We start from the raw sequence: 13,347 nt of genomic DNA, 5'->3' as shown, positions 1-13,347 counted from the left end.
GCCATTCCCGCCTAACGGAGCCCATAATGAAAAATGATCGTATATAACTCCTCTACAAAATACTGTTATCAAATCTCGGCGCCCAAGATATAGTACCCTCCCCCATTTTTCCTTCACTTGTTTTGGTACGATCTTTTTTAAAAATTATTTTTCTTTTATCAATCTAAGAAGAATTGAGCAATATAAAAGCACGGTTTTTATAGTAAATTTGATGAGGAATACGATAAAAATAATTTTAACCGTTATAAAAAACAGTAAAACATAGTTTTTTGACTTCTAACGCCTGGGAATCAGTCAAAAATATTTTTTTTGAAAAAAGAAAAATTGAAGTAAGTAGATCAATTGATACTCAATACTTTTTAGTCAAACAGCTTTTCCATAAAAAATTAAAAACTAAAAGAGCTTATTTTTTTTAATAAAGGGGTGCGCGCAACCCCTAAACATCATCGAAAAATTCTGAAAAAAATAGGGTAGCATTATTTTGTGTCGAGAAAACAAGTTATCGCGATAACAGTCTCAAAGTTAAAAGTTGGTAAAATGTTATATTTACTCTTAATCAATTTCGATTTTGGTTTCTTCCCACTAAAATATTGCTAAAACCTTTATGCAGCATACTCTTATAACAAGTGAGTAACTCAATTAAAATGTTTAGTTGCGAATAATTTGAAATACATTAAATACGATTAAACAACATCACACAAACTACTATAGTATTTGCAATATTGAAGGATAGAACAAAATATTTATATAACATTGGAATGGTTCAAGTAGTTGGTAAAAGACAAATTAAATCATTTTGTGTACCTACAATACAAATATAATACAAATTTTAAGAAAGCATATTTTTTTTACTAAGCTTTATGACTATACACAATCTACATTTAATTCGATGTCTTTTTTAGACAAATATACTTGAACTTCCTTATTGTACGTTAGGGTGGGTCGATTTTACTTTATTTTTTTTATATCGGTCATTTATACAAATTTGTCACTGAGTGTGAAATATCAAAAAAAAGGTTATATGTATTTGACTTTTAGTTCTTTATATAGCAAAAATCTGAACAAATGCGTTATCAATAAAAATCATCAATTGTTTAGGTTTCCATTTCTATAATTAGTTAGGGCATTTGCTAGAACCAATAATTAAAAGTTCAATGTAACTTATTTTTTTGATGCTTCACACTCAGTTAAATAAACATTTTTTATAACATTCTATCAATGGTTGATATCGAAAATATTAAAAACAAAACTAAAATTGAACCACCCTAGTATTCATGCATATACCTTTTAAAGTGGTGTTTTTCTTTTATTTTGGTTACTGTCCCACAGTTTCATGAAACAAAACAACCAACATAGATACAACAAATAAACGGTCATAGAATTAAGAACTTAATCGTTGTTATAACATATTATGTAGTGTATATAATTTCATGTTTAAATGTATTTATTTTGTTTTTGTTTACCAATAGTTTCATTAAACATATGCCAAACCAAGAAATGATTCAGATGTAACATCCAGACATCAATGTAACTTAATAGTTAATATGATTTTTTATCTGACTGTAGCTCAACTGTTTTGTTTTTCGTTCAAGAGTTTTTATTACACTTAAGTTTTTGAAAGTTTGGTTTAACAAATATAGAACTAGAATTACAACATTTTTTCATGTATTGACGTTGAAACAACAACGAGTTCCAAATGATATTATAGCTATGTTTCTGAAGCTCCAAATATTAGTTTTTGCTAATTTCATTTTGACAGATGATGCTTTTTGTAGTACCTACTGAGTTGTAAATCCATGGAAGCAATATGAAATGTTATTATATGCCAGAGTTGCCTTAGACAATAAAACAAATTTACAGGCCACAAAACAAAAATCTTAGATTTCTGGATGGACAAACAAAAATATTTTAATATTATTACAAATAGGTACCAACATAATAAAAAATTTAATTTTCACATATAAAATATCTAATTTTATAATTTTGTTCACAATTCGTTCCATATTTCAATAGATGCCTAGACTAGAAGTCAGGGGTTTTTTTATTCAAAAGGGATTGTAGCCATTTTGTTTTATTAATTTCATATTTATGGCTTTAAAAAAAATGGCAATTAGCATTTGGAGGTTTAATGTGACTTAAAATATAAACACACTTAAAGTGAAAAATAAGAAAAATGTAAACAGAAAATACCCATGGCAAGCCTGACAAAGTATATTAAAAATAAATGATAGTTTCATGTTTATTTTATTTTTCCGTCTGAATCTGTTTCGTTGCTGCTAGGATTTCTTAGTACTAAAAGTTATGTTTCAGTAACAGAGTGTACATTTTATTATAAACTATCATATTTCTCTGTTGCACCAAAATTGTTAAATGGTTGAAAGGGATTGTTTTATAAAATTAAGTTTCTATTTTGTTCAAGTTATATGTTTAATAACATGAAAGTTTTAATTTGAAATTCTCTTGTTTTAGTTTGGTTTCTTGCAACAAGCGCCATTTTGACTTCCATCAAAATTCGAAATGATTTAACGTGATGAATTTTAAAATGATTTTTCATATTCTTGTTGCTGTTTCATATTAAATTTCAGTGGAAAGGGATGTTTATTCCATTTTCTAACATTACCCAGTGTTTTTCCAACTTTTATACCTAAATACAAAAAATTATTATTTGTTAATTTTCAATTTATTTCTCTAATTTCAATAATTTATGTGGCGCGTGAATTTTATAGAAGCAAAACATTAATCTTTATGATAAAAATAGTAATTGCATTACAATTTCCGTTCATTAACGACTAAAACTTTCATTTTCAATCATAATTATTATACGTATTATATTGATTTAGTACTTTAGACTTTTATCTTTTTTATAACATCATAAGACATAAACATTTTATGCGAATTAGAATAATAACTTTTGGGAAACTTTTTAGATGTTTTCGAAAACAAACATTTCATTTAATTATAACAAATCCTAACAAAAATAATAAAAGTCACTACTTTCTTTAACATTTCTACAACATAAGTAAAGCTGATGTTCGACTTCATTCTTAGTTGCACACTTATTAGGTTAACTTTCATGAAACAGTTTTTAGTTCAGAAAACACAAATAAGACCAAGAAATAACAAAATTTAACCTTTATAAAACAGAATTGCCACAAATTTGTTGCAAATCAAGAGGGGAAATGCGGCTGTTCGGGTTACAATATTGTATAAGAATATGTTTCTGAAATTAATGGAAAACAATTAGATTGTTTAACTGGAGTTACATCTGCTAAATTAAAACCCATCTGTGCTATTCGGGCGGTAGAGCAAATCAAAATAATGAAAAATATTTTTTTGGTCCACCCTAATGTACGTGCTATCAAGTTGTTCATTTAATTTTGTATTGGTTGAACTTACAACAATCTGTGTTTGTGATTTTTAGACCTTACTCATATAAAATTGTAAATAATCAATTTCGAACACTATTAAAGAAACATAAAATGACAATAAAATAAATTGCACGACTGGGGTCGCACGTACTTGCTCTTATGCTTAAAGTAACTATAATGTTAAAGCTTTTCATTCAAGAAATTTAAAATTTGATATTTTGAAGAAATTTCATAAGTAGTATACAAAAATTAAATCTGTTTTTATAATTAATTAAACTCCGTTTTAAATTATCTTAAAAAAAAAAACAAATATGCCATTTTATTTCTTGTATAAAAAGGTATTTTTAGAAAAAAATTTTCGAAAATTATAGGAGCCGTTTTTTAAAAAAATAATTTTTTATATATACAAATTTTTTAACATTTTTCAAAAAAAAAGTTGGTAAGCCATTTTGAAGAAATAATTAATTTACACATAAAAACTAAATTTCAAAATTTTTCATTGATTCGTTTTCAAAAAATTGATTTTAAAAAAAAAAATTTTGAAATATTTTTAAAAAAACCAAAAATGCGTTTTTTGAAAATTTTCTAAAATTTTAATATTATCTTTACTTACACACTTTTTTATAAAAATTTTCATTTAAATCGGGTTAATGTTGTACGAGATATTCAGAAACGAAAAAAACCGTTCTATGACAGGTACCGTTAATAACGGTACAAAAAATATTTTTTTTAATTAAAAAGTTGGCTATTATGTGTAGTACTACACACAAAAATTTTAATCAAAATCGTTAGAGCCGTTTTTGAAAAAAATTAACTTTTCTATTTCCGTTATATGGCAGGTACCGTTAGTTTTGGTCATAAAAAAAATTTCAATTTCCCCTCTAGGGAATCACCAAAAACTGCTAACCACCAAGTTTGAAGAAAATCACTTCACTCGTTTAGGCTGCAGCTCCAGATAGAGACAGACACACAGACAGACAGACAGACAGACAGACAGACAGACAGACAGACAGACAGACAGACAGACAGACAGACAGACAGACAGACAGACAGACAGACAGACAGACAGACAGACAGACAGACAGACAGACAGACAGACAGACAGACAGACAGACAGACAGACAGACAGACAGACAGACAGACAGACAGACAGACAGACAGACAGACAGACAGACAGACAGACAGACAGACAGACAGACAGACAGACAGACAGACAGAATTGCCGGACCCACTTTTTTGGCATTCTCCATCATCGTAATGTCATGTAAAATTGTTATCTCGAGTTCGATTTTTTTTACGAATCCTAAACTTGCCCTATAGTACCTACAGTGCTGCTAAAAACATTCCGGATTTTTTTGTCATTTTCATCAATTGAAATTTTATAACACAAAACTGGTACAAAACATTGTTTTAATATTTTTTCTAGGTCGTTTATATATCAGTTAAGCAATTTCAACAGAAAAAAATGATCTTTAATACACTCAAAAATTTTAAAAATTGAAAAATTAAGTAAAGTCAGAATTTCAGCTGTGAAAAACTAACCGGATTTTTTAATGTTAATTTTCAAAGTTAATATTTTGTTCAGTAACCTTCCTTTTTAAAGACTACTTGGTACCAACGACACTTCGACTAATCCAAATTAAATAAAATAAGACTATAAATATTAGGGTGCTTCTTATATGGTCGAAAAAATCTTTTTTTCGATTTTTTAATGGGACACCCCTGCATTATGTTCTACCATATAAGCATAGTATATGGTATTTTTTTCCGATTTTAATATTAAAATTTAGGGGTCGCTACCATTCACTAAAGATTTAAGTAAAAAAAAAAAAGATCGATTTCAACAAAAACTTTTTTGTTAAGTACAATACAAAGTAGCTATCTACGCTTAAGACCCGATTTTTCAATCTTTTAATAAACAGTCAGTTAACTGTCTGACGAATAAAGATATTAGGCTCAAAAACAATCAGATAAAAACATTGAATTTTTCAATTAAGAGATCACTTAGTTAGCTATTCTACAGAATAACACAAACAAAAATGTCGAATTCAAAAATATTCAAAAATATTCAAAAAATTTTATTCCGCTGTATTTTTTATCAAAATTTCTTTCAAAACAGCTAAAGATTTAATATAAAGTACTAAATTCTGATAACAAATTTTAAAATTTTGGGAAAAAAAAAAACAAAATTTGGTGTATTTTTCAAAACTTTGAATTGTGGTAGCGACCCCTAGAACGTGTGTAAACTGGCCCAAATTTTACCCAATTTATATTTAAGGCAGGAAGAACAAAATGAAAGGGTGTCCCATTAAAATTTCGAAAATTGATTTTTAAGAAGCACCCTAATAAATATGCTCCCAGTTATTTTTCAAAGCTATACAAAAGAAACTCAGTTAAAAAAAAAAAAGAATATCATTCAAAGTTTCATATATTTGTGTTGAACTGTAATGAATTCCAGACATGAAATTGCTTTTGAATGCTGCTGAAAAAAAAAAACTTCTAACAGACTGTAATTTAAAACCCCTTCTTATTAAAAGGATAACAACATGACATAAATATTGGGCACGTTCAAACACCTATCGGATAGGCTATCTGGGATACCCGTATCTGGAATATCTTTTTGAACAAAGAGGTATCCAGATAGCTTGCCCAAGCAGCTACTAAAAAAATATGTAAATATTGGGAAGAGGAAACTTTTTCTTTTGAGCAAATTACATTTTTTTATTGTTGAATAGTATGTACTTGCACAATTGCTTTGACTTTATTTCTTGCATTTTTTTTTATTTTAAAGCTGATTAATCGCCCGAAAAGTAATCAAAATAAAAAAAAAACCAGCTGATCACTCGGATACCTGAGGTATACCAGAAATTCTGGGATACCTTCAGATTATTTTTTGACAGAAAATGGTTCGTTTCCTTGCTAAATTTTTTACAACAACAAAAAGCTATCCGATAGCTTTATGTTAGCTCTTTGAACGTGCCCATTATAATCATATTAACCATAACTTCTTTAAATTCTCAAGTCTTTGGCTTGTTGAAAAATGTCATATTTTTGATTGGAATTTAAAATTACGTTTAATTAAAGTACAATTACAGTGATCACATATAGATTATACAATACAAGCTACCCCACTTGTATAAATAAAAGCTATTTATTCAAAAACAAGCAACCAGTTTCTCTCTACTTTATATTGTTCTCCCATAAAAACAAAGGTGACGTAGAATTTTAACAATGATAATACAATTCCGAACTTGATTTATTGATTGTTAGCTGAATTTGTCAAGTTATCAAAACACGTGCGGAGCAACAATTTGGAAAAAAGGGTAGGGTAGTTTATATAAGTTATCTTTATGATTTAAGAAATAATTGGATTTTTTATAAACGGATGTCTTGACTTTTTGGATTTTTAGTAAGAGGCACAATTTTAAAAAAGCTTTTTGAAAACTTTATTTAAATTATATTAGGAATTAAGAGCAAAAAGCTCCCCTCCCTAGTGTACAGACCTGATTCTATCCATTAAACAGAACAATCTCTCAGATCTCCGATACCGTTAATTAAATTCTGTGGTTAAGAACTCGTGCAAGAAAAGGCTGCATTCATTTTAATTAACTTAAATTTTGCAAAGATACAATATAAAGGCTTTCATTCAACTTAACTTTATCATTTGGCAAAGTTCAATAATTCCCCAACTCAAAATCAAAATCAACCCACTTAACGCGTTTTATATGATTTATTTACAAAAAAATATCTCTTGATCATAACAATCAAAAAAAGGTGCGTTCGAAAAAAATCAAAGATAAGTTTTTCAAAGAAATTTAAAACAAAAAAAAAACTTTAAACTATCATAATTATTGTAATAAATCATAAAGCGATTTAAAAATTGTAAGTAAAGAGATAGTAAAAATTCAATGTTATTTCGATAAATGCTTTGCAAAAGTAAATTCATATCAAAGAAACAACGCACCGTCTTGAATCAACATCGCTTAATTTAGAATTATTTTGTTGACGTTATTCAATAAAGTGTGTTAATTTTAAAGTAAATTTAATGGCAAATTGTAGGAATGTTTTCCAATAATAATAATAATAATAACATTTGTTTTGTTCATGAACAAAAAGTGTTTTAATTAGAAGAATTTTTAAGATCTGTTTTAGTTAACAAAATGGACCCAGTTAAAGAGTATCGTGTTTTTTTAGTTAGTGTTATTGGTAACAAAAATGTAATTATTAACAAATCAAGTGATAGTTTGTAACTGTTTATTATTTTGTATGAAGCAAATTTAGCATATTTTTCACTTGGAACATGTATAGGATGGACGTCACCAATCATTCCAAAACTTCGAGATCATACTGCAGATAGTCCATTATCTAAAAGCATTGGTCAAGTTGAAGAAGGATGGATAAGCTCGTTTATTGCTATTGGAGCATTGATTGGTAAGTATATTCTAATTAAATACTTAAGTGTGACCTTCGGATTGCATAATCTCATAACAACAAACGAATAAACGTTTAACTACAATCTATAGTTTTTTTTTGCAAAACCATTATCAAATTTGCTGGATGGAAATAATTTTTAAGACTCTGGCCGTGCTATTATCAAACTGTGAGGTTTTACCAGTTAGCCATTAAGACTTTTAATTGAGTTCCACCAAAGCAAATCTTATAAGTAAATGATTTAAGCAATTTAGGAAGTTCGCGCAAGAAGCTAACTGCAATACAATGTTATAGGGTGAGTCTTAAAATTTGATAGGAAACCACTTATTGTATGCAAAAAATAAAGATTCGATAAAAAGTCAACATAGCTTAACACTAGATGTATTTAAAAAATGTCGAAATCGACTGAAGTTTTACACAATTCGTATTCGCACCTCTATAACAGCTTTTTCTTTTTTTTCCCATTTTTGTTTAAAAAAAAAATACTTTAAAGCAAGAAACTATGACAATTTGCTTGATTTGTGTGAAATAATTTCAGTTTCTCTCAAAAATTGATATCCATTAAAACGAATTTCCTAGTTATTTTTACTTTTAATTTGGTTTTGAAGTTGAACAAAAATAATTCGAAAACCTTATTTTAACTTAAGGCAAATTGGACTTAATACTTAACAAAGGACACATTTTTGAAATTCATTTGCGCGTTGAACATACAAAAATATCTTTGGTTACACCAAAAACCTTCTCCCAAAAATGTATACGCTGAAGATAAAAATTGAACGTGTTCCCAGAGTTGGATAAATTTTTGATACCTGAAAATTTATGTTTTTACCTCAATAGTTTTTTAAAAATACATACTAGGCTAAATATTTAATCCAGTTCACACTCGGCCTAAAAATCGAAAATTTAATTTTATGAAAAAAATTGGTGAAGTCAAAACATTGTAAAACGGCTCCGTAAAATAACTTTTTAATGAAAAGTCTAACCAAAATTGTGGAAAAAAGCCCTATTTTGCAAGCTTTTTTCATAGTGACGTTGGCTTATCCATTTACTTTAATTGTTAACAGCCCTCAGAAAGATACTGTTCTGGTGGCTCTTTTGCGGATTCTTATGATTTTAACTTCGCTTCTAAAATCCAACCTGAAATTATTAGCTTCATTATTTTTTTATGAACTTTTATTCCACCCCAAGTCATCCCTAATTTATGAAAAATAGATCGGTTATGTGTTTTAAATTTTTGGTTCAAAATTGAGAAAACAAATTTCAAAAGTGAGGCTTATTGGTGGTAAATGGAAAATGAAATCAGTTTTTGTACCTAACTGTGTGCGAAATCTGTTCATACAATTTTTTTATATGATGATCAGATAAATGTCAAACAGATGAGTTTGTGTAAAAGTGCGTTGTTGCCAATGAATTCAAATCGAATCCCTATAACCAGGAAAATGGACCACTCATCGTGCGCACGCGTAAAAATGTAATTAAGCCCAATTTTAAAGTGTCGGAAAAAAAAAATAAACAAAATTTGCCAATGCTTGAAAAATTAATTTATTTTGCTCAGATTTAAAATAGGTATAAAAATTGGCATTTACAATATTTTCTAAATTTTCAAGACGTTCCAATATTTAGAATTCCCCAGAAGCAGCTCCTATTTGTACATATGTTTCTTTTTAATTTTAGTTTTTTATGCGTATTAAAATCAGAAATCGTTGGAAGCTGGTAAATAATTCATTATAGCTATGTTTAAAAATGTGTTTAAACAATTTAATATGTCTGGTTTTATATGGGAAAGAGGTTCTAAGGCAACCGGCTTAGACACTAGGAGGAATTTTCTTAAAGTATGACTTAAAATCGAAAAATCGTACGTAATATTTTTTGAATGCGAAAAGTTCTTTGATTTGATTTGTATTGTTCCTAATTACCTACTATCAAAGATTATTAAAAAACTACCATTAACCTCAAAGTTATAAATACAAAATTAAATAAATTGCACGACTGGGGTTGTTCTTATGATAAAAGTAGCTCTTACCTTAGAGCTTTTCATCAGTTAAAATTTGGAAAAATTATAATTTGATTTTATTTAAGCATATTTTTGATTATATAAAAAAATATATAAAATCTGCTTTTATAAATTGATGAAACACCATGTTTAATGATTTTCACAAAACGTGGTATGCCATCTGATTTCTATTTGAAAAGGAATTTAAAAAAAATTCAAAATCGTTAGAGCCGTTTAAAATAAATTGCACGACTGGGTCGCACGTACTTGCTCTTGTAGTTCACAGTATCTTTATCTTAAATATCTATTGGAAATTAAGATTTTGTAGAAAAAAAAAATCAAAAAAAAAAAAATCAAAAGTTTGAAAATTAAATTAAAAATTTTTTTTTTTTTTTAATGTTTTTAAAAATATTTTTTTTTTTTAACATTTTATACTTAATGATCTCTGTAAATTTTAAATAAAATAACTAATGCTTTGATGAAATAGATGAACTTAAAAAATATGTCAATTTTTGAAAAACGGCAACGCCATATTTCCGTTCTCCGCACACCAAATTTGATCAAAATCGTTAGAGCCGTTTTCGAGAAATTTGCAATACCTCGAAAACGTTATATGGGAGGCATGCGTTAAAATGGAGATATTAAAAAAATAAAAAAAAAACGGGTCTAGGGAATTACGTAAAAAGCATCTGTACCAAGTTTCAAGCAAATCCTTCCATCCGTTTAGGCCCTAGCTCGATGTACAGATGGACGCACAGACGCACAGACCGACGGACGGCATGACGAAAATCACTTTTTTGATCTTCTCCATCATCGTAATGTTGGTTTTGATTAAAACCTCGATTTTTTTTTCTACACGAAACCAATACTTGCCCTATAGAGCAAGTAAAAAATGTTTTACTATACAGAAATGTTCCAACATTTTTCAAAAAAAAAAAAAACAGGTTACCTATGCTATTTTGAAGAAATAACTAAGTAACATTTAAAAACGAAATTTCGAAATATTTAACTTAGCCGTTTTCAAAAAAGACGGATAGAATAGCGGAACCCACTTTTTTGGTAATCTTTATCATCGTAATACCATGTTGATTGTTATCGATTTTTTTTTTTTTTCGAATCCTAAACTAGCCCTACTATTGTACGTACCATATATCGCAAATAAAAAAGACTGTATATTGTCAATTAAATTACTAAGTATTTCGACACTTTTAAACATAGTTTTATGTACCTAAAAAAAAACACATAGTTTATTCAGTTTTTCTTCAAATTTTAATTTATAAGAGGTACTTTCATTTGGCTTATTTCAGTTTTGTATCTAATATTTTAATTAAATAACACTACGTATTTTAAAACAAATTACTACAAAAAATCATCACCAAGTTTTGTGTCGAAATAATTTTGTATATCATCAATCTAACTTTTCAAATTGGAATTGCCCATCTACGTCAGAAGTAACTCAAGGCCAAAGTGGTTTCGTTATAATTCCTCGTTATTGTTACCTTTATTTGTGAACTTGCTAGAAATAATGGCAAATTTTACGTCAATTACAATTATTTAAAGCTTTCAGGGCATTTTGACGTCACAGTAACTGTTATTTTTTAGTAAAATATTTGTAATTTCAATCAAACCAAAGTTTCTCAGATTTCTATATTTATTTTACTGTCCATTAATTATCTTTATCAAAATAATTTACCAAATATCATAATGAAAACTATAACAATATTTTTTAGGTTGCCCTATTGCTGGACCATTATCTGCTAGAATTGGAAGAAAATGGAGTTTGCTTTCGAGTGCATTATTTTTTACAGCTGCATTTGCTTTTCTCCTAATTGCCAATAACATTTGGTTCATTTATGCTGCAAGAATTCTTCAGGTAAGCTTTGATCAATAAGTCATAGTTTATCACTTAATTAAGCATACATTTTTTCAGGGTGTAGGAGTAGGACTTGTCTGTACAACTATGCCAACGTATATTGGTGAAATAGCAACAAGTAAGACTCGGGGTCCAGCTGGTTCTCTGCTGACAGTTTTTATGGTCTGTAAGTATTTTATTGTTAAAACTGATATCATTCTCAGGATAACATGTTTTGTTTTTATTTATTTTAGTAGGAATTCTCTATGTCTACAGTATCGGTCCATTTGTAGCCTACATGACTTTGCAGTGGTGTTGCTTAGCAATTCCCATTTTGTTTTTTGTAACTTTTTCCTGCATGCCAGAAACACCATATTTCTACGCCATGAAGGGACTCAAACGTGAAGGTATCAAATCACTGCAATTCCTTCGGGGACAAAACGCCAAAACAGTGGAAGAAGAAATGGATCAAATTCAAATAGGAGTTGACGCTGATATGTGTAATACAGGAACTGTCAAAGATATATTCACCAATCGTGGATACAGAAAAGCCTTCATAATAGTTTGTGGTCTTCTAACTTTCCAACAGCTGAGTGGTACCAGTGCAGTTACATTCAACAGTCAATCGATTTTTACCAGCGCCAAGTCAACTTTGGATCCTGCCATAGCTACTATCATAATTGGACTCGTTCAACTTGTAGCCAATCTTGTGACACCATTTATCGTTGAACGTGCCGGTCGTAAGCTGATTCTTATGATCTCCGCTCTCGGGATGTGTTTGGCCTTATCAGCACTTGGAACATTCTTCTATATTCAAGCTTTTGGTGATGCATCTGCAATTCTATGGATTCCAATACCTGCATTGATATTTTTCAATGCACTTTATTCTGTCGGATTTGGTCCTGTTCCTTGGGTGGTAATGGGAGAAATTCTTCCATCAAATATTAAATCATCAGTTTCATCGATTTCGACGACAGTAAATTGGTTGGTGACTTTTGTTGTAACTCGATGGTATCCAGAACTTAATGCCTTAGGTTCATATTATGCATTTTGGTTATTCGGAGGATTGTGTATTTTGGCATTCTTTTTCATATTGTTTGTTGTAACTGAAACGAAAGGATTGAGTTTGCAGAAAATTCAAGAAAAATTACAAGGACATTAGTGATATAATAAATTTATTTGTATATAATTTATAAGTTTGTTTTTACATAATGTGTACACTGTATATTACAGCTTTATAGTTTCAACCAGAAAAACTTAAAAAAAAAAAAACATGAACAAAAAAAGTATACAAAATTATTGATATTGAATAATCAGAGCCGATTTTTGAAGTGATAACGTCTTATAAATTGATGAACCATGGCAGCCACCACAAAAAAGTGACGCCATTTTCTAACGTTACACTCTCGCACTTTCGCAGTGCGGCAAAAAAATTCAATTAAAAATAAAATATTAGAGATACAAAAATCTTCTATAGCTTATTTGGAAGATAAACTCCTAAAGCTTAATCCAAATGAAGGATTTTTAAAAATTCCGTCATTTAATAGGGTAAACAGGGGTAATTTGGGCTAAAATCTAAACGCGAAGTTGTAGAGAATTGACTTTTTTTGCTGTAGATAGATGAAATTAATTTAAGAATAACTGCATTTAAGAAAAAATTCTAAAAAATTTTTAAACTAAGCTATAACGTTTTGTTTGAACGT

General features: G+C 28.8%; 1 protein-coding gene across 1 annotated transcript; it reads left to right on the top strand.

Annotated features, from left to right (window-relative positions):
* The first annotated feature begins 7,251 nt into the window (after positions 1-7,251).
* LOC129915301 (facilitated trehalose transporter Tret1-like) lies at positions 7,252-12,806 on the top strand. The gene is made up of 5 exons (XM_055994788.1): positions 7,252-7,574; positions 7,641-7,799; positions 11,523-11,665; positions 11,723-11,831; positions 11,899-12,806. The coding sequence occupies exons 1-5, from the start codon at positions 7,529-7,531 to the stop codon at positions 12,804-12,806; spliced, it is 1,365 nt and encodes a 454-aa protein (XP_055850763.1). The 5' UTR covers positions 7,252-7,528.
* Positions 12,807-13,347: the final 541 nt, after the last annotated feature.

The sequence above is a fragment of the Episyrphus balteatus genome, chromosome 3 (assembly GCF_945859705.1).
Source record: "Episyrphus balteatus chromosome 3, idEpiBalt1.1, whole genome shotgun sequence".
NCBI classification, from domain to species: domain Eukaryota; kingdom Metazoa; phylum Arthropoda; class Insecta; order Diptera; family Syrphidae; genus Episyrphus; species Episyrphus balteatus.
The sequence above is the reverse complement of the archived record's forward strand: the minus strand, read 5'-3'. Positions and strand labels throughout refer to the sequence as shown.